The sequence below is a fragment of the Xenopus laevis genome, chromosome 6L, assembly GCF_017654675.1.
Source record: "Xenopus laevis strain J_2021 chromosome 6L, Xenopus_laevis_v10.1, whole genome shotgun sequence".
In the NCBI taxonomy this organism is placed as follows: Eukaryota; Metazoa; Chordata; class Amphibia; order Anura; family Pipidae; genus Xenopus; species Xenopus laevis.
The window spans coordinates 4999605-5021364 of NC_054381.1; the positions used below are offsets into that span (position 1 = coordinate 4999605).

General features: G+C 42.7%; 2 protein-coding genes across 5 annotated transcripts; one reads left to right on the plus strand and one right to left on the minus strand.

Annotated features, from left to right (window-relative positions):
• Positions 1-9218: 9218 nt before the first annotated feature.
• On the plus strand, positions 9219-12020 carry LOC108718650. The gene is made up of 3 exons (XM_041566784.1): positions 9219-10225; positions 10358-10464; positions 10537-12020. The coding sequence occupies exons 1-3, from the start codon at positions 9219-9221 to the stop codon at positions 12018-12020; spliced, it is 2598 nt and encodes an 865-aa protein (XP_041422718.1).
• A 4747-nt stretch (positions 12021-16767) lies between these two features.
• Positions 16768-21753, minus strand: znf569.L (zinc finger protein 569 L homeolog). Of its 4 annotated transcripts, none has more exons than XM_041565537.1 (3): positions 21586-21753; positions 19921-20054; positions 16768-19113 (listed from the first exon to the last, which is right to left on the minus strand). In XM_041565537.1, the coding sequence occupies exons 1-3, from the start codon at positions 21600-21602 to the stop codon at positions 17045-17047; spliced, it is 2220 nt and encodes a 739-aa protein (XP_041421471.1). In that variant the 5' UTR covers positions 21603-21753; the 3' UTR covers positions 16768-17044.
• Between the last annotated feature and the right edge of the window lie 7 nt (positions 21754-21760).

Sequence of the window (21760 nt, forward strand, 5' to 3'; positions counted from 1 at the left end):
TCAAATATCTGGGGATACACATCCATAGGGACTTAGAGCAATTTGTACCCCAAAACATTTCCCCTATCACTAGACAGCTCACATCAGCATTGATATCCTGGAGTTCACTTCCCCTTACCCTCTGGGGCAGAACTAACGTAATCAAAATGATCTTTCTACCAAAGTACCTATATGTCCTGCATAATTCACCGCTGAGCATAGCTAAAGACACCTTAGACTCTATACAAGCCCTGATTAGACCCTTTCTATGGGGTAATAAAGCCCAGAGAGTGTCGCAGAACACGTTAATGGCACCGTATGATAGAGGGGGACTGGGATTGCCCAATCTTTATGCTTACTATCTGGCAGCCCAGCTGGCTTACATTAATTGGTGGCTAACACAGGACCTGGAAAATCCCAATGTAATTCTGCAAGCCAAATATGTGGGCTCTCTGGAGGCTCTACGGAACTGTGTTTTTAGAAAAGAGAAGGATATTCCACACCTTCCACCTTGCATGAAAGCTCCATGTTAGCGTGGGTGGCAGTAATGAAACTAACCCGAACCAAACCCCCCTCAGCACTTCCCTTATGGGGAAATTCCCATTTGCACCATTTTCTAGATAGAGAGATCACTAGATATTGGGCACCCAAGGCAATCAAGTATCTGGCGGATTTGGTGGATGGTTCTAACTTTATTGATATGAACCCATTGAGAGACAAAACTGGGACCCCAAATATGCCCATGTATAGGTATCTCCAACTCCGCCACATGTTTCAGGCTCAGTTTGGGACAGGGGTCATGGTACTAGAGGAACCCCGGGTGCTTAGCCAGCTCAGACACGAGGACACCTCCAAAATGATCTCCAAACTATATGCCATAATAGTGGAAACTGGTCCCAAACCCTTTGATAAAGCTTTAGCTGCGTGGAAAAGAGATATTCCAAATCTCAGTATTGATCAGTGGGATGAAGTAACAGGGAATCTTTATAGCTTCCTCATTAGTGCCAGAGACAAGCTTATTCAGCACAAATTTATTCTAAGAATTTACCTCACTCCCAACAGGTTATGTCGCATGGGGAAACTCCCAGCACCACTATGCAAGCGGTGTGGGGAGCAGGATGGGTCCTACTGGCACATGATTTGGACATGTACAGTCATCAATAGATATTGGGCAGCGGTAACACACCATATCCAGGACATTCTTCTTTTTTTTTTCGTTCAATAGTTTTTTATTGAAGAGATTTCCAACAAAAGGAGGGGGATACAGAAGAAAGAAGGAGGAGGGGTATATGGCAAAACAAAAGGAAAAAAAATGCAAAACAAATAAAGGTGAGGGGTTGCCACACAGTGGTTGCATAGAAATATCTACAGTCATGGATCATGTCAGCACAGAACAATTACACGCTATGAAGTATAAAATGCCATACAGTAATATGCGGTATCGGAGAGCCAAGAATTATAGGGACTGCCCATTACCTAGATTTACCACAGTAAGTATTCCTATAGGTCATTGTCACACATCTAACTGAATGGTCATCACAAGGAATGGTTTATTGATTTGGGGACGGAATAGTCTGGTTTCTAAGAACATGCTGTGAATATCTAGCCCTCTAGCAGGTACCCTGGCTATGTTGTTTGTATGTATCTGAGTCTCTAAATAGAAACCACCGTAGCCATGTGTCCCTAAAGGATTGATTTTGTCGTTCAGTTCTAGCTGAGAGTTCCTCAAATTTTGCCAGCTCGTTAACCTTACCTAGCCAGTCCTTTAAGGAGGGGGAGGTAGTCGTTTTCCATCTACTTGGGATAAGAATTTTAGCAGCATTAAGCAGACATCTTTCTAAGGCAGAATCGGGAGGTGTCTCGGACTGGTCTATCTCAAGATTCAATAAGGAATGGGCCGGGGTACGCTCTACTTCTCGGCCCAGTAACTGGGAGCAAGCATCCAGGATTGATTCCCAATAGGGTCGTAATAAAGTACAGTCCCAGAAAATATGTAACAGTGCAACATCTGATTTACACCTCCAGCATACGTTGTTGGCTGTTGGATATATCTGCTTCAGTTTCTGTGGTGTGTAGTACCACCTGGATAAAAGTTTGTAATTCATCTCTTGAATACGGCAGCATCGCGAATAGTGATGGGCGAATTTGCTCCGTTTCGCTTCGCCGGAAAATGCGCGAATTTCGCGCGAAATACGCGAAACGGCGAAAAATTCGCGAAACGGCGCCGGCGTCTCGTTTTTGACGCCTGCGCCCGTTTTTGACGCCAGCGCCCCTTTTTTCGACGCCGGCGCCCGTTTTTGGCGCCGGCGAATTTTTTGACACGAATTTTCGCGGGCGATTCGCGAATTTATTCGCTGGCGGCGAAACGCGCAAATTCGCCGCGAATTCGCGCCTGGCGAATAAATTCGCCCATCACTAATCGCGAACTGAAAAGCAATGCCTTTATTCCAATCCAGGACATTCTTGACCTTCCTTCTATCTGTTCCCCTGAGATTTGTTTGCTGGGCCTAGTAGATGACTTTCTTAATGCAACCATAACAAGAGTTCTAGTTAGATCCCTCCTCTACTATGCTAGAAAAATAATAATTATGAAGTGGATGGCTCCTTTACCTCCAAAACAGGGTGACTGGGTACAATATGTTAATAAAATGCTCCCTTTAATCAAACTGACCTATGAAGCCAGAGGTTGTCCTGGAAAGTTTGGGAATATTTGGGACCCTTGGACCGATGTGCACTTGCCAACATTGCCTTGAATTCTGCATGATATTATTCTGTGTGCTTATGGAATGTAAAAGATGTTCCGTTTATATGGACTTGCTGTACCTCCCCCCCCCCTTTTCTTTTCTGTATCCCGCTTTTTCGTTTTTCCTTTGGAAATGTTAATAAAAAGTTACCTATTAAAAAAAAAAGTACTATGGACTCCATTATCTCCCATAAGGGGAATGTAATTCATTAAGTCGCAAGTGTTATTTAAAATGGCCAATGTTCAGCACTGCTCACAATGTAAAAATCAGTCGATGGCGAATATGACATTGCGCATTTTCTCTGAGTAAAGGTTTAGCGTTAACACCTGCTCTGGAGTTTCGTTAAATATTTTGGCGCTAAAAAGAATTTGCACTTGAAATTTTATTAAATCTACTGCAAATTTTCCCAAAAGCCATTTTGTGATGAAGTCGTTGAGGTCTTTAATCAGTCAAAAAGGACACAAACATGGTCACTAATGTTCACAAGTGTTTTTGCGCAGGTTTTTTTTGCTAGGGAAACATATTACATTCTGACCCCCCATAGTCCTTGATGTACAAAGGTTGTTTTCTGATTCTTTTATTACACCTAATAGGTTCTTTTTCAATTGCTCTATTGAAAATGTTGTCAGGATCGCGCTGTGGCGCTCCCATCCACAACGAGTCCTCATCCAAGATGGCAGCACCCATGGTCGCCTCGTGGGTTCTAGCACCGGTGCACTGACGTCAGCATGCAAATCGTGACGTCACGTTTGGACACCAAATTTGAAATAAAAGGACGCCCAGGACGCCAGTTCAATGCCCGATTATAGGATTTTTTTGTGGCATTCCTGGGTGTTCCTAAATTCCTTAAATTACTTCTCCACTAGGAGCCCATAGGCCCCTGACACATGTAAATGGAGTCCTCATTTATTGTGCCTTTCCCTAAGTTTTGGCCACTATCTATGGCAGGAGTCAATCTCCCCTTCCTGCCTCAAAGCATGACCCCTAGCATTCTGAGTTTTGCCATTAGGTGGCAGTGTGATAAAGTATAAAAAGGAAAGCCAGAGGCTCCCCTATGTGGAAGGGAGTCCCCCGTTGAACTTATCATTTGTGCAGGACTTAGTAAGGGGCAGCTAGATCCTGTCATAGGTCTCTATAGGAGAGAAAGTCAAGTTTAGGGCTACCTATATGAGCAGATCTTGGCTCCACCAAGGAGTTTTAGAAGGGATTAATATGTATGTATGTATCAGCCTTTACCACTGATTCTGGGAGAGAATTCTACATCTTCACAGCTCTCCCTGTAACAAACCCCTTCTGAATATTTAGCCGGATTTTCCTTTCTTCTAATCGTAATGGGTGACCTTGCGTCAGCTGGAAGGAGCTACTGTATTAGAGAGGTTATTACATATTTAAATATAGTGTTCACCCCCCCTTAAAGGGGACCCGTCACCCAAAGAAATTATTCAAAATCCTATTTTATCACATTAGTCAAGCAAAATGAATTTTAATTACTCTATATAAATTATTTGAATCTTGTTTCCTTCAGTCTGGGATTTCAAAATGATAACAAGCAGGCAGGAGCCATTTTGTGGACATTAAGACAAGTCTTGTATCATCTCAGAATCTTGTTTGTGCACCAGAATGGGGGACCTGATGTCCATCCCCATGTCCTGGTTACACAATTAAATGGTGAAGAGATTGGGGGGAATGTGGGGAGAGCAGTGACATGTAGGAAGTGCTGAATGGAAAGTGAAAGTAATTGTCTGAGGCATAGAGGAGGGGCAGATAATATTTGATTGACAGCTTATATTTTTAAATGAGTTTACAGCAGCTATGAATGCTTTAATAAAAAATAGAAATTGGATTTCTTGTTTAATTTGAAAAGGACTTTTATTACTTACTTTTATTATACAGATTTTTGTGTCTGGGTGACAGGTCCACTTTAACTGTCTATTCTCCAGTGCAACCAATCCCACTAAACAAGAATATGAAGCAAGCTTCACTTTGGTACTTTCTGTCCCACAAAACTTGAAAGGAGCTGATAACATGGATTACCAGTCCTCTGGGAAATCCCTGATAATGAGTTATTCAAAGCCTGCAGCTTGTTTGTTTAAAGGTAGATAAGAAGCTGTGAACAAATTGCCCCATTTATAAAGGAAGGGGGTAAGTTTAGTGAAAGTAGCCCAACTTTCAGATTAGTGCTTTATAATGGCAAAAATGTTATAAATTAAAATTAAAGCAACACACAGAAATTATTATTGACAATATGTCTGGCCCCATGTCAGATTTCAAAATTAAATATAACAAAATCTGTTTGCTGTTTTGAAAAATGGATTTCAGTCCAGAATTCTGCTGGAGCAGCACTATTAACTGATGTGTTTTGAGAAAAATATATTTTCCCATGACAGTATCTCTTTAATATATAGTATGTTATAGAATGTTCCATTCTTGGCAACTTTTCCACTGGTCTTCGTTTTTTTTTTTAATTATTTGTCTTTTTCTTCTAGCTGTTTTCAGATGGGGGCCCTTCAGCCAAACAGCAATTTTATATTTATTGACACTTTTTTATTACTTATCTTTATATTCAGGGTATCCTCATTTAATTTTACAGTCTCTCATTCAATCCAATCTAGGTTAAATTGATCCCTAGCAACCAGATAGATAATAATAATAGAAAATTAGGCCCAATGGCAAATTGTCTCAGAATGTGTCTACATCATACTGAAAGTTAATATAAAGGTGAACAACCCCTTTAAAGAATGCAATTTTTAACAATAAGTGACTGCAGCAAACTTGTGCGACCGAATGAGCCCCAACGCATTCAGCTCTGTGCTAAAAAAAAAAAATATGGCGCCATATTGTACAGTCATTGTATGGCGTCTCTTTGTGCAGTCTCTTTGGGTGTCCTGAGCAACAGGAATAATATATAGAAAGTAAACTCAGCACTTGTAACCCTTGAATAAGTCGGTTAACTGATTAAAACACACGTAAGAAAGTTGCCCTTAATAGGAGGAAAAATTCTAAGTAAAGGTTGGGAGGATCAAAAAACAAAACCTTGTTTATCAAACAGTTTATTTTAATACAGAGCATTTGAACTATTTAAAACACTCAATGTAATTAGGGGTGTTAGTACGGGGTATGGTTTGGCATTAAGGTGCCTTGTCTAAAGGGAGATTGTGGTTTGTCCTGTATTAAGAAACACCAGTGGGTTTCACTTGATAAAGATACTAAAGACTGCGCTGCCACCTCTTGGCCAAAAGTGGTATAAATCTTTTATAAAGACCCCACTTAGGGGCCCATTTATTCAACCTTGATTTTTTTCTGCTCAAGCTTTGTATGGGGAAAACTTGAATTCTTCTTGCAAAAATGAAAACTCAATTTTTTAGAGATTCATTATACCCCAAAGCTGCTAAAAATTTGAATCCGAAAATACGCCATCTCAAACCTGTCGAGGTCATGTAGAAGTCAATGGCAGATGTCCCCGAAGTTGTTTCTTGACATAAAAGTTGATTTTTCACAGCGACAAGTCAATAAACTGCCGAGTTTTTTTAGTGCACAAAGTGCAATTGCTCTCCCTGCCCTAGCGTCCTGGACCCCTCTGGACCCCTTAAGCCGATTTCATGGGGGGCAGCATCAAGCAGCTTCAGGCAGTAAAGGGGGCAGGATCGACCCTGTTTTTGGCACATTTGCACCCTGTCCTGTACTTTGTATAACAGCCGCCAGTGTTTGTCTCAAAACTGTATCACAAAGACCTGAGTCTGCCCCATGAGTACAGCTCCGACTGCATTCACCAATGAATTACTGTGAGATACTGGAGGGTAAGTGCACCCCCTTCTAACCACTCAAGGGGCGTAACTACCAGACGCAGTTTTCTGTTCCCCCTTGAATCAGCGCGAGCGTCCGGAGGGCCCCAAGGGGGTGCAGGCCAGGTGCGATCATACTCCCTGTACCCTCTTGGGGCCCTCCAGATGCTCACCCTGATTTAAGGGCGAACAGAAAACTGGACGGCAGTGGGGGGTCCTGGCTAGGGATGGGCGTATTTGACTCATTTCGATTTGGCAAAAATTTGCAAAATGCATTAAAGTCTATGGGCTACAGAATGTTTTTAACATGCAGTGAATTTTTTTTTTTACGTGCAACATTTTTTTGACGTGTGTCAATTTTTGGGTCATCATTTCTGCGGTGAAACTCTGCAAAAAGATTCGCTCATCCCTAGTCCCGGCTGCACGGCCACCCCCTCATTCAGACAGGGACAGGCTACAACGGAATCCAGCAGAAGGGACGGACAGGACAGACTTACACCCACTGACACTGAACTCTGTGTCTCACACTGGCAGTTGAATGTGCAGAGAGGAGCAAGAACCCGTCACAAGTCATTTAGAAAGTAAAAACCATAGAATTGCTCAGAACAAGTCAATTCACTACAGAGGAAGCAGATCCTGCGACTGCCCTATATCAGAGTTGCCCAATAAACCTGATTTCCACAGTAAATAATATTTAATTAATCCCCAAAATATGATCATATGACATCATCAGTGACTTCATTAACAGCAGTGATTCACTTGTATATATTCAGCAGCACACGGGATACATAAGCAGAAATCATAAGAAAGTTCTCTGAAACATTGACAACTAAACGCTATAAAGGGGTTGTTCACCTTTAAGTTAACTGTTAGTATGATGTAGAGAGGGATATTCTGAGACAATTTGCAATTGGTTTTCATTTTTTATTATTTGTGGTTTTTAACTTATTTAGCTTTTTATTCAGCAGCTCTCCAGTTTGCAATTTCAGCCATCTGGTTGCTAGGGTCCAGATTCCCCTAGCAACCATGCACTGATTGGAATAAGAGACTGGAATATGAATAGGAGAGGCCTGAATAGAAAGATGAGAAATAACAAGTAGCATTCCTTTGTTTTTAGATGGGGTCAGTGACCCCCCATTTGAAAGCTGGATAAAGAGACAGAAGAATAACGCAACTAATTCAAAAACTATAAATTTAAAAAATGAAGGATTAAAATTAGCCATTCTATAACATAGCAAACGTTAATTTAAATGTGAACCACCCCTTTAATATTCTCACAGCAGTGTGAAGTCCCATATCTATATACTACTGTAATATATATATATATATATATATATATATATAAAACTCATTATTACACCCTCTTACACACATTTTATTTGGAAATTAGTTGAGGGTTTTACATTAAGATCTCCATTCAGGACAATGGGCAGACTCTTGCTCATAGGAGGGCATTATTTCTCTACATGTGCCCCACACTGGGTATTATTGCCCTGGGGTTATTAACCCCTTATACCACCAGAAACAATATCAACACCAGTCAAATATCCCATATGCTATGAGACATGACATAGAGCTAACACTGCCCAATACCAGGATTTCTGCTTTAATGAAAATATTTTCACATGTAAAAGATAAAAGAAAAGCTAAGTCAGTGCAAATCATACATTTTTATTGTTGTTCAGTGCCCAGACCTGACTATTCATTGACCAGAATCAGACCTGCATCAGAATGCAGCCCTGTCTTATCTATAAATCTCTCCCTGCCCAATCAGAATGCAGCCCTGTCTTATCTATAAATCTCTCCCTGCCCAATCAGAATGCAGCCCTGTCTTATCTGTAAATCTCTCCCTGCCCAATCAGAATGCAGCCCTGTCTTATCTATAAATCTCTCCCTGCCCAATCAGAATGCAGCCCTGTCTTATCTATAAATCTCTCCCTGCCCAATCAGAATGCAGCCCTGTCTTATCTATAAATCTCTCCCTGCCCAATCAGAATGCAGCCCTGTCTTATCTGTAAATCTCTCCCTGCCCAATCAGAATGCAGCCCTGTCTTATCTATAAATCTCTCCCTGCCCAATCAGAATGCAGCCCTGTCTTATCTATAAATCTCTCCCTGCCCAATCAGAATGCAGCCCTGGTTTATCTATAAATCTCTCCCTGCCCAATCAGAATGCAGCCCTGTCTTATTTATAAATCTCTCCCTGCCCAATCAGAATGCAGCCCTGTCTTATCTATAAACCTCTCCCTGCCCAATCAGAATGTAGCCCTGGCTTATCTATAAACCTCTCCCTGCCCAATCAGAATGCAGCCCTGTCTTATCTATAAATCTCTTCCTGCCCAATCAGAATGCAGCCCTGGTTTATCTATAAATCTCTCCCTGCCCAATCAGAATGCAGCCCTGTCTTATTTATAAATCTCTCCCTGCCCAATCAGAATGCAGCCCTGTCTTATCTATAAATCTCTCCCTGCCCAATCAGAATGCAGCCCTGTCTTATCTATAAACCTCTCCCTGCCCAATAAGAATGCAGCCCTGGTTTATCCCTGGTTTATGTCATTGTATGAAGCCATGGCCAGTAAGGGCCAGTCCATTAGTTGAACTCAGCCGGTAGCCCTGTCAGTTTAGTTAACGACCGCTTTTCAAAGCATAACTAACCCAACTTCTGAGCAGCAGATGAGAGTATGTAGCAGATAGAGCAAGCAGTGATCCCAAACATGATCTCCACTGACAGTAACAGCTCCACAGATTCCCAGCCGGCCACCAATGCTGAGGCCAAGAAGCAGCAGAAACCAGCGCAGCCTCCTGAGAGGCCGAAGATGAGCCGTGAGGATATTGCCACAGAATGGGAAGTGAGTGATGTAGGACCCAGTGTTGTATTCAACCTCCCTTCTATGTCTTCAGCCTTCAGCGAGCCTTTGCCTCCAGCTTGTTCTGCCCAGTTACCATCAGGCATCAAATATGTGACTTTGCCTTCAGGCAACACTAATGTTCATCTGCCTGCAGACAATATAAATGTTCAGCCTCTGTCTGACAGGAGAAAGGACAGTGATATGGATATTTGTGGAGATGGGGAAGCCAGTGATATAGTATTGAATCTCCCTTATTTGTCTACAGACTTTAAATATAAACTTTTGCCTCCAGCCACTTGTAATGCTGAGTTGAATGTTCCTCTGCCTCCAAGATCAACTGATGGGAATTTTCCTCCAAGATCCCCTAATGTGAATTTGCTGCCAAGATCCACTAATGTGAATTTGCCTCCAAGATCCCCTAATGTGAATTTGCCGCCAAGATCCACTAATGTGAATTTGCCTCCAAGATCCCCTAATGTGAATTTGTCTCCAAGATCCACTAATGTGAATTTGCCTCCAAGATCCCCTAATGTGAATTTGCCTCCAAGATCCCCTAATGTGAATTTGCCTCCAAGATCCACTAATGTGAATTTGCCGCCAAGATCAACTAATGGGAATTTTCCTCCAAGATCCACTAATGGGAATTTGCCTCCAAGATCCCCTAATGTGAATTTCCCTTTAAGATCCCCTAATGTGAATTTGCCTCCAAGATCCCCTAATGGGAATTTGCCTCCAAGATCAACTGATAGGAATTTTCCTCCAAGATCCACTAATGTGAATTTGCCCCCAAGCATCACTTATGTGAATTTGCCTCCAGGATCCCCTAATGTGAATTTGCCTCCAAGATCCCCTAATGTGAATTTGCCGCCAAGATCCACTAATGTGAATCTTCCTCCAAGATCCACTAATGGGAATTTGCCCCCAAGCATCACTTATGTGAATTTGCCTCCAGGATCCCCTAATGTGAATTTGCCTCCAAGCAGCGTCAATGCTCCATTGGTTACAAGCAGTGATATTCATTTGCCTCCAGCCACCAAAACTGCCCCATTGCATAGGTGCCCAAGCAAAGCTCCAGTGCCTACAGACACCAGAGATTCTTCTTGCCCCATCAGCAAAAATAATACTTCTATGCCTCTCGGCTCAACAAATGCTACTTCACCTCTATGGGCAGATAATGCTCCAGATATTGTCAAATCTCCCTGCCATCAGCCTGTAGACACTGGGCCTCTCTCCCAGATGGGTGCTCTCTTAGACCAAGTGGTCCACACACACTCGGCCTTACTGGGAAGTGAAGAGTTCCTGAGCCTAGCAAGAGACATCATTCAGCAGAGAATAGAAGCACAAACTCAGTCGCACCACAGACTAATAGAAGACCGCCAGCGTCATAGGATAGAGAAGATGGAGATGGCCCAGATGCAGAAATATTATGGTAAGAACAGCTCAACATCACCACCATTTTCTTCTGAGCATTTCCCAGAGTTCCGGGATGCGAGTGAAGATGCCGATTGGCTCCTGCTGAATTTTGAGAAACTCTGTGTCATGTGCAAAGTGCCTGAACCAGAATGGGTCTGTTTTCTGCCCGACACTCTCAAAGGCAAGGCCTTGGGGTGCTACTGTGATGTGCCTATGGGTGCCTGCTGCGATTACCCAATGATAAAAGCAGCCTTGCTGAAACCGTACAATGGGGATCCAGATATCCACCGCATCAAGTTCCGAAATATGGAGCGGAAGGCAGAAGAGACTTTTTCCAGCTTTTACCAGAGACTCCAGTACCGCTATGACCGATGGATGGACACTGCTAACGTCAAGAAGTTCAAGGACTGCTATAAGCCTCTAGTGTTGGAACAGTTGCTCCAGAAGTGTCCGCCCAAAGTCAGGCACAAGATTCTGCAGCAAAAGGACTGTACCCCAAATCAGGCTGCCCAAATTGCAGATGAAAAAGTCAGTGTGCACCAGGAAACGGTTTCTCGGCCCAAACTGAATAAATACCCATCTTCACCCAAACCTGATGGAAATTCAAATGCTTCACATCAATATTTTATTGCAGACAAGGAAAACATTTTGGATTTCCTGGATTTCTTTGAGTGCCGTTGCACCTTTCATAAACTGCCCAAATCCCACTGGGTCAAATATTTATACAGCAAACTGATGGGGAAAGTGCTGGGTGTCTGCTTGTCCATCCCACAAGAACACAAGGATGACTATAACTTTGTAAAGGCAAAAATATTAAGGTTTTATGAAATCACACCACAGACCCATTGGGTCAAGTTCCAAACCCTCCAACGTCAGCCTGGTGAAACCTTCACTGATTTTTATCAGACGCTTCTATGTCATTATAACAGGTTGATTGCGGCGTATGAAGTTAAGACTTTTGAGCAGTGCCGAAACCTAATAGTGGTAAAACAACTTCTCACTCAGTGCCCTACTGAAGTAAAGAGTATGACTTGTAAGCAAAGGACCCTCACTCCAGAAGTGCTAGCCAGAACTGCCGATAAGTATTTGATCCTCCATCCGGATCTGCAGCAGAATCAAACCTCCAAGAAACTGGTCTCTGAGGTGCCGCCGATTGTACGGCCAACCCAAGTAACTTTCCAAGATGGAAGTACCTTCTCAAGATGTTCTTCAGCAGAAACAGTTCAGAGGAAGCAGGACTTCCCTTGGCCATGATTGCCTTCACTTTAAACATTTTATCTATGTTGTATGCTCATGTATGATGTTTCAAGGCAAGCTGGATTTCACTATATCGGCATTATTATTACAAACGTTCAATAAAACAGTTTGTAACAGTTCAATAGTGTGATTTTGATTTTGTTTTTGAGGTTTCTAATACATACTTGGCATCCAAAAAGGTTTCAAAGGGGGTCAATGGAATGAGTTATATTGTTTCGATGGGTTTGTTGCATGGGTTTGTTATCTGGAAACAAAATCTTTGGGTTGTACATTGGGGTTCTGCTGGGCAGGACACCTGGCAGATGTGGGTTGGACCTGTTCTCCTAAGGTACATGTTCTCCTCTTCCCAGACAAGGGGATGGGCCAATATCAACTATTTGATGGATTTTTGTCAGGTCTTATTTGGAAATAAGTTTAAGATTTTACATTCAGATCTCCCATGTCCCTCCATGCTATGCAGGAGCCAGGCTCTTGCTCATAGGAGAGAATTTAAAAAAAGGAACCTTTAAAGGAAATCTAACCCCAAAAAATAAACTGATGTAAATAGAACCCTGCTTTGGCCTCAAAGTATGATTTCAGCTAGTGATGGCAGAACATGGGTCTCACTGGTCTCTCTTAACCAGATGGATCATTACCAAGTTCAGCAAGAAGTGGTGTTGTGCAACTACAACTCTGCTGCTGTGGGTGGGGACACAAATAGGTTGCTAGAGATTCTTGCAAACAAAATGGGTCTTATTGAACCATATCACAGGGTTAACACTGACAGATCAATGAGGTAGTATTGTCAGATACAGTTATTGGGGGAGCAGGATTTTATGACACCACTGTGGAGACACTTTGTAGGCAACTGTTAGCCTGGGCAGTAATTGTACCCCTCACCAATAGCAAACACTAGAGGGACCCTAAGTCTCAGAATCTATCACTTCACAATGTAACATGGTGAGGGGGGTTTCCCTGGAGCCTGAAGGCACTACCTCAAAGATTGGACTATGGGGTTGATTTATTTACCCAGATGCAGTTACCCAAATCAATCAAATCACTAATTAGCTCTTATCAGCTGATCAGTTAGAAAACTGAAACAAAGATCTGATTGGTTGCTATGGGTAACTGCAGTAATCAGCCCATGAGTCAGAAAGTGAGATGCATTTAGTGTGATGATGACCATTCAGCTGTAGAGCAATAAGAATAATTACTGTTTATATTCTATGGCTAAATCTGTGTGGCCATTGCTGAAAAGAGCTCAGTATCAGGGACAGTTGGGGGAAAATCCTTAGGGTTTGCAGCAGAGCAAACAACTGTCTATTGTGCTGTTTGTTTCATGGCTCATGGCAATTAAGAAAGAGCTGTACAAAGTAGTTGCAGGTACAGCTGGGGGTCTAGTAAAAATGACAATATGGGGGACTATCAGCTGGTTTGGGAAAGTCCCATGAGTGGATCTCATGTAACCAGACAAGTGCATGATCTGAATTGTTTTACTACTAGACATTAAGCCCGTTAAATTAACGGGTGCTAGAACATATGTAGTCAAACATTTATAAAAACAGAATTGTTCTAGTCTAAAAAAAATTCGCCAGAGTCGGTCCGTGGGGCACATGCGCAGTAGCGCAATCCCACGGACACAGGGACTGGACGCAGAGACACTTCAACTTTATTATATAGGATAGGATGATTGAGTGTTTTCTTGACCTAAAAAGCTACAGGAGCCAGTGTGAGTGCTGCCAAATATCTGCCCCATGAATACAGCAGCACCTGAGCTCAGCAGTGATGTATTCATGTGGGGCAGGGAGGTAGATTGGTGGGGGGAGCAGGAGAGCACCGAAGGGTGGGGCTGGAATGGAGGCCTGTACTTATTGTACGTATTATGGTGGGCTGTAAAATAGATTGTACTGCACTATGCACCTTGCTCTGGATTTATAATCTGCAGGAGGAGCAGAGGGCAACACAAACCCAGGTGCAGTTACATTTAGAAAGGTAGTTCAACAAGTGGTTTCAACAACCATAAGGGTTTGGTTTGTATTGTCCCTTTAAATGGGGTCCTCCATGTGCTGATCTGTGTGCATACAGTCTGTGCAACTCCAGGGAAACTGCAGGACTCAGTATTTAGTCAAAACTCTTATCCTACCAAATAACCAGTTTCATGTTATAACTGCTGAATATCTGCAGTAATTGCCTCATCTTTTTCCCCTGCAGGATTATTTGCACTTACACAGTTCCGTCAATTGATCTGCTGAAAGCTTTAAAGTGTCCCTAGAATGAAACCTAACTCACTCCCATTAGCCCCAGTAGGAACCCGAGCTGAACCCAATCTCTCTCTCGCTCAGGGTTGTGCTTTTTCCCGTAGTCGCACAAGGCTTGGCTGCTGCCCAAGAACATTGTACCAGCTCTGTACTTATAGAAGCACTGGGAAAAGACAGAGAAAGATTGCCAGCGCACGGTTTTCCTTTAAAAATAATTATTACAAAAATATGAGGCGTTAGTACCACACTTTGGCCACAATATGTAAGCTCATGTGCCATGTCAAGGCCCCTCATTGTACTGGAGTCTTACACTATCCAGTAGTATTCCAAGTATGTAGTGCATTTAAAATCAAGTCCCCCAACAACCAGTGTGACTGAGTAGTAAGACCATTGTGCACTTACCCTTAACTCAGGATCTCTAATGAGAAATCAGAAGCTTATGCCCCAGCCCATAACATACACCTGTAAATCATTCCCTGTATTAAAGGCTGAATGGCTGGTCAGCGTCACAGGGTGGGTTAGACTGAGGCTGGTGATTTCTTTCTGTATTTTGTGTACAAATTGTAGCCAAATTTTGCCTATAGCTGCCATTTGGCCTTTAAAATAGGGAACTATTCACAGGTGTATGTTAATGGGCTGAGGCTTAAAAGCTCCTGATTTCTCACTAGAGATCCTGAGTTAAGGGTAAGTGCACAATGGTCGTACCACTCAGTCACACTGGTTGCTGGGAGACTTGATTTTAAATGCACCACATACTTAGAATACTAGTGTAGGACTCAAGTACAATGTTGGCCTTGACGTGGCACATGAGCTTATATATTTTGGCCAAAGTGTGGTACCAACAACTCATTTGTAAAAAAAAAAAATAATAATAATTTAATAGGCAAATTGTGCACTGGCAATTTTTTTTCTTTGTTTACACAAAGAATGAAATGGCCAGTGCCTGGTCTAACCCACAACCTGGAGTTGACGAACAGCTATAAACGATAAAAAACAATATTTCAATAAAAAGGAATGATCTATCTTCAGATATATAAAGTTGATTAAAAAGAGGGGATCTGACTTCTGTCAGTATTTGAATTTTTTATATTAGGAGAAAAGAAAGAAAGTATCCCTGTCTTTTTGATCGGGAAAAACACACACTTAAAAAAAAAAAAATGTTATCACTAAATCTTTCGAATTCAGTTAAACCATATAATCCCGTGATTCTATATATAGAATCACGGGATTCTATATATAGAATCACAGGATTCTATGGTTTAACTGAATTAGAAAGATTTAGTGATAAATTTTTTTTTTTTTTTTAAGTGTGTGTTTTTCCCGATCAAAAAGACAGGGATACTTTCTTTCTTTTCTCCTAATATAAAAAATTCAAATACTGACAGAAGTCAGATCCCCTCTTTTTAATCAACTTTATATATCTGAAGATAGATCATTCCTTTTTATTGAAATATTGTTTTTTATCGTTTATAGCAGCTCGTAAACTCCAGATTGTGGGTTAGACCAGACACTGGCCATTTCATTGTGTGTTTCTTGTACTCGGCAGAGACTGGTTTCACCCACCTTGGGGGATTTTCCTTGTAGAGCCAATACAAATACACAGGCTTTATGCCGACTGGATTTAACTTTAAAAAATTGTTTGCTTATCGATTGGTTATTGCCTTGCCGTTTCTCAAGCAATGATGCTTATAGGGATGGTTCACCTTTGAGTAAACATTTAATATGTTATAGAATGGTCAGTTTTATGCAACTTTTCAATTGGGCTTCATTATATATTTTGTACAGCTATTTATTTCCCTTTTTCTTCTGACTCTTTCCAGCTTTCAAATGGGGGTCACTGACCACATCTAAAAAACAAATGCTCTTTAAGGCTACACATTTATTGTTATTGCTTCTTTATATTCCTCTTCTTTCTATTCAGGCCTCTCCTATTCATATTCCAGTCTCTAATCCAAATCAATCGTGGTTGCTAGGGTAATTTGGACCCTAGCAACCAGATGGCTGAAATTGCAAACTAGAGAGCTGCTGAATAACAAGCTAAATACTCTTTCCAGCTTTCAAATGGAGGTCACTGACCCTATATAAAAAACAAATGCTCTGTAAGGCTACAAATCTATTGGTACCTTTTATAATGCCTCTTTCTATTCGGGGTTCTCCTATTCATATTCCAGTCTTTTATTCATATCAATGCCTGGTTGCTAGGGGAATTTGAGCCCTAGTAATCTTGTTGTGGAAATTGCAAACTGGAGAGCTTATGAATAAAAAGCTATATAGAAATCTCAAAACCACAAATAATAAAAAATGAAAACCAATTGCAAATTATCTCAGAATATCACTCGCTATATCATACTAACAGTGAACAACCCTCTAATTAAATTACCCAAAATAGTTCCTTTGGCACCATAAACCAACTGAGGGCACCATCAAACAAATTCCACTTTCTGGAAAGGGAGGAACACATGGCTGTTCCAAAGACCAATCATAATCACGCAGGACACATTAAAGGAAAGGCTTAAATCAAATCATTTAGTGGTTAGTTATGTACAAGGCCAGTGCAAGAGAACACAAATAATACTTTAATGGTATCTAAGGGAGTCCGTAACAAAAAAAAAAAAAAAACACAAAAAAAAAAAACACAATGAGACAGGCAGCACCATGAGGTTTCCATTTCTCTATGCAAAAGGAAACATCAGTTGTAAGAAAATAACTATTTTCTAACAATTATTGCACCCAAGTAGATGGTGCTGGGAATATGGCCACACACAGTTCAATGTAAGAGAAGCCTTAAGAAGGCCGTTTTGTGTGATAGAATAGCTTGGGAAGCGCATGGGATTCAGTGGGCAGACTCATTAAAGGTTGACTGAAGTCCACAGCAGGTAGAGCATTGTACAGAGCCTCGGACTCTACCAAGTGTCTAGGAAGATCTCTCCTTGCCGTTGTTTTTTTTCCAGCCCGCGATCCCCTCCTGAGATCTCCTCCTTGGCCGTGAGTATTTTGGTGTTTGGACAGATGTTGCTTCTGGGTGAATCTCTTCCCGCACTCGTTACACTGATATGGTTTTTCCCCCGTGTGCCTCCGCAAGTGCCGGACAAGGTTGGGTTTCTGGCTGAAGCTTTTGCCGCAGGACTGACATTTGAACGGCCTCTCCCCAGTGTGGGTGCGCTGATGGATAATAAGGGCAGACCACCATGTGAAGTTCTTGCCACACTCCGTGCAGGCATAGGGTTTCTCCCCTGTGTGTCTCCTCTGGTGAATGTTGAAGGCCGACCACCAGCCAAAGCTTTTCCCGCACTGATCGCAGTGAAATGGTTTCACTTTGATTTGCTTTTGTAAAGGTCCGACTTTCTCTCTCTGTATGGAGAGAGCCTGATTTCTAGCTGCCCTTCCCTGTGACCGCTTCTTATTGACTTGGCTCTTACAAACCTTCTCACACTGTGGGCATTTCTTCCTTTTCCCTTTTACGGGACGTTTCTGTGACGTGGTCCTTTTAGGCAGCCAGATAAAGTTCTTCCCACACACAGTACAGCTACAAACCTGTTCTTTAACATGGACCTTCCTGTGCTGGGAAAGTGTCACCAGGTCCTTGAAGACCACTCCACACTCTTTGCACTTGTACTGCCGGTCTGTTGAATGGACGTGGAGGTGTTTTGTCATGTGCTGTTTCTGTGTGAAACCTTTACCGCAATGTGGGCAGACATAGGGTTTCTCCCCAGTGTGTTTCCTCTGATGTCGCACCAAGTTGGGTCTCTGACTAAAGCTCTTGCCACACTGCATACACTTATAGGGGCGCTCACCCGTGTGAGTTCTTTGGTGGATTGTGAGTGACTGGCAGCCTCTGAAACCCTTCCCACACTCACTGCACTTATATGGTTTCTCTCCAGTGTGCATTCTCATGTGCATCAGAAGAGCGGACCACCAGCTGAAGCTCTTTCCGCATTCATTACATATAAACCTCCTCTCTCGCGGATGAATTTTTGGATGTCCTACTGATCTCCAGCTGAATGCCGTCTCGCATCTTTTAGGTGGACCTGGACTATCCCGCTCCAACTTCACTCGGGTTTGTAATTTATCCAGCATTTTTTCTTTCAGGGACTTCTTCCGTTCAAAAGCCGCCTCCTTCACATGCATCTTTTGGTGCATTTTCAGATTGGACTTTAGCGGGAAGCACATGCCGCATTCTTTGCACAGGAAGATCTTCGGGTCCCTGTGGATTTTTTGATGCTTTATTAACTGTTGGCGGTTAAAGAAGCTTTTCCCACAGTCAGTGCATTGGTAATTCTGAAGACGTTCATGAGTCTTTGCGTGTTTGGACAAGTGTTGTTTCTGAGTAAAGCGCCTTTCACACACAGTGCACCCATATGGTTTCTCCCCTGTGTGGTTCCTTTGGTGCCGTGTGAGGTTTGTCTTTTGGCTGAAGCCTCGGCCGCAGGTGCTGCACTTGTAGGGTCTCTCCCCAGTGTGTATACGCTTGTGTATATTCAGAGCAGACAGCCACATAAAGCTCTTTCCACATACGTTACACAGGCAGTGCCTTCTGCTTAGCACAGGCTGCAGCCGGGATGAACTCTGTTCAGGAAGCCTTCCTTCATGGCCACCATTAGGCAAGGAGGGTGGAAAACTTGTGTTACTCTGAGAGGCAAAGCCTTTATTTGCCTTGTTCTTCTTTGGAACTGCAGTGTTCACTGGCTTGACCAAGAGTTGGCGCAGATGCTTTGCATTCTTCACCATGTCAAAACCCAAGAACAAATTCTCTTTGTCCATCTTTCCCTGCTGCAGCTTACAGGGCTTCCACCCATCAGAGAATCCCTCATCCGTCTCCCAGTCATTGGTCGGATGCTCTGCTTCCTCCTTTTCTGCAAACAAAACAGACCAGAAATTATTTGTAAACTTACTTTCAAAGCAACTTCCCAACATCCCTGACTGAGCCACTGGCCAGTCGGTCATGAAAGGAAAATCTTAAAGGGATTCCGTAATGATTTCTATGATGTAGTTTTTATTTCTAAATGACACCGTTTACACTGCAAATAATTCACTGTACAATATAAAATGTCATTCCTGAACCAGCAAGTGTATTTAGTTGTAATATTCGTGTGTAGGTGCATCTCAGGTCATTTTGCCTGGTCATGTGATTTCAGAAAGAGCCAGCACTTTAGGATAGAACTGCTTTCTGGCAGGCTGTTGTTTCTCCTACTCAATGTAACTGAATGTGTCTCAGTGGGACCTGGATTTTACTATTGAGTGCTGTTCTTAGATCTACCAGGCAACTGTTATCTTGTGTCAGGGAGCTGCTATCTGGTTACCTTCCCATTGCTCTGTTGTTAAGCTGTTGGGGGGGGGAAGGGAGGGGGGTGATATCACTCCAACTTGCAGTACAGCAGTAGAGAGTGATTGAAGTTTATCAGAGCTCAAGTCACATGACTGGGGGCAGCTGGGAAACTGACAATAAGACTAGCCCCATGTCAGATTTCAAAATACGATTTATAAAAATCTGTTTCTTCTTTTGAGAAATGGATTTCAGTGCAAAATTCTGCTGGAGTAGCACTATTAACTGATGTGTTTTGAAAAAAACAACAACATTTTTTCCGATGACAGTGTCCTTTTAACTTGTACTAATAAACGATCTGTTGTGTAAATCATCAGTCTTACTTTGTAGCACTTACCACCTATAGTGATCCTGGTTATGTCGGGTTTCTCTTCCACTGCAGTCCAGTCTGTAGGATAATCTGTCGGCTCCAGTTCATTCTGCCCATAGGAAGGCTCCACCTTGGTGATCCGGAACATAACATCTGATCTTCTGGATGGGGAGACAAAAAGAAAGCAATAGATACAGTTAATTACATGTGTCAGTGTGAGTAGGAAGTTATAATGAAAACAACACTATGTCACAGAACATGAGGAATCGTTCCAGTGAAAGTAAGGTGGGCTACAGAGTAACAGCCAATAAAACCAGAAGGAACAGACATGATCTTTACTATTCACACAACACAGCAATACAAGAACAGAAAGCAATCTCTGCCATTACCAAAATTGCTTTCTTCACCCCAAAACATGAAAGCAGTGTTACAACTTGCAGCCTGAATGTAATTGCCAAATAATTGTGCACAATATGGATTTACCATACATATAGTTTTAACACTGAACATACGGGTCATTCCACTATAGTTCCAGGGGTACCAAGGGCACCAATAACTCACCCCCCAAATCTCCCCCTAACTGACCTTCAGGCTGGGCCCCCTTAGCTCATAACAAGGTTACAGATATATAGAAACATTGGGGTGTCACCCTGCTATAGTTCCAGGGGTACCCAGGGCACAAATAAGCACTCACCCCAAATCTCCCCCTAACTGACCTTCAGACTGGGCCCCCTTAGCTCATAACAAGGTTAAAGATATATAGAAACATTGGGGTGTCACCCTGCTATAGTTCCAGGGGTACCCAGGGCACAAATAAACACTCACCCCAAATCTCCCCCTAACTGACCTTCAGACTGGGCCCCCTTAGCTCATAACAAGGTTACAGATATATAGAAACATTGGGGTAACAGTCACCCTGCTATAGTTCCAGGGGTACCCAGGGCACAAATAAACACTCACCCCAAATCTCCCCCTAACTGACCTTCAGACTGGGCCCCCTTAGCTCATAACAAGGTTACAGATATATAGAAACATTGGGGTGTCACCCTGCTATAGTTCCAGGGGTACCCAGGGTACAAATAAGCACTCACCCCAAATCTCCCCCTAACTGACCTTCAGACTGGGCCCCCTTAGCTCATAACAAGGTTACAGATATATAGAAACATTGGGGTGTCACCCTGCTATAGTTCCAGGGGTACCCAGGGTACAAATAAGCACTCACCCCAAATCTCCCCCTAACTGACCTTCAGACTGGGCCCCCTTAGCTCATAACAAGGTTACAGATATATAGAAACATTGGGGTGTCACCCTGCTATAGTTCCAGGGGTACCCAGGGTACAAATAAGCACTCACCCCAAATCTCCCCCTAACTGACCTTCAGACTGGGCCCCCTTAGCTCTGCCTGTAGGGTCACTTTTCCTTCTCCACTAGGAATCACCACTTTTGCCTGGAGAGTCACATTCCCCCCCCCCCCCTCCTCCTCCTCCTCCTCTCACTGCTGCTCTCCCAGGTTTCTCTTCCTGCTTCACTGCTCAACATGGATGGATAGGAGGAATACAATACGCTGAGGATGCTGGGAGTTGTAGTAAATTACATGAAATGACTTCAGATAACAGTGGAAATGATTCCTCACCCCCAGGGTCCCGGCCTGACACAGTAGAAACCTCACACAGTGCAGAGATCTGATCCTACCGCTGCTCTGGGCGCATTTCTCACACGTGACCTGGAAACACTTGTCTCCTCAGAACACTTCCGGTGTATAAATCCATAAACTCGCTCTGATTTGTAGGGATGAGGTTTGTCCCTACGCGAAGACCGTAGAGGCTTCTTCCTGTCGTTGGGAGGGATTATCTGTGACTTATTGGCC

Excerpts from the sequence above, each read along its gene's own strand:
- LOC108718650 (XM_041566784.1), top strand. The coding sequence starts at position 9,219 with ATGATCTCCACTGACAGTAACAGCTCCACAGATTCCCAGCCGGCCACC. Across the intron at positions 10,226-10,357 it reads AATGTGAATTTGCCGCCAAG|AAGCAGTGATATTCATTTGC; the intron begins ATCCACTAATGT and ends TCCATTGGTTAC. Across the intron at positions 10,465-10,536 it reads AGATTCTTCTTGCCCCATCA|ATATTGTCAAATCTCCCTGC; the intron begins GCAAAAATAATA and ends ATAATGCTCCAG.
- znf569.L (XM_041565537.1), bottom strand. Across the intron at positions 19,114-19,920 it reads AACCAGGATCACTATAGGTG|AAAAGGAGGAAGCAGAGCAT; the intron begins GTAAGTGCTACA and ends TTTTGTTTGCAG.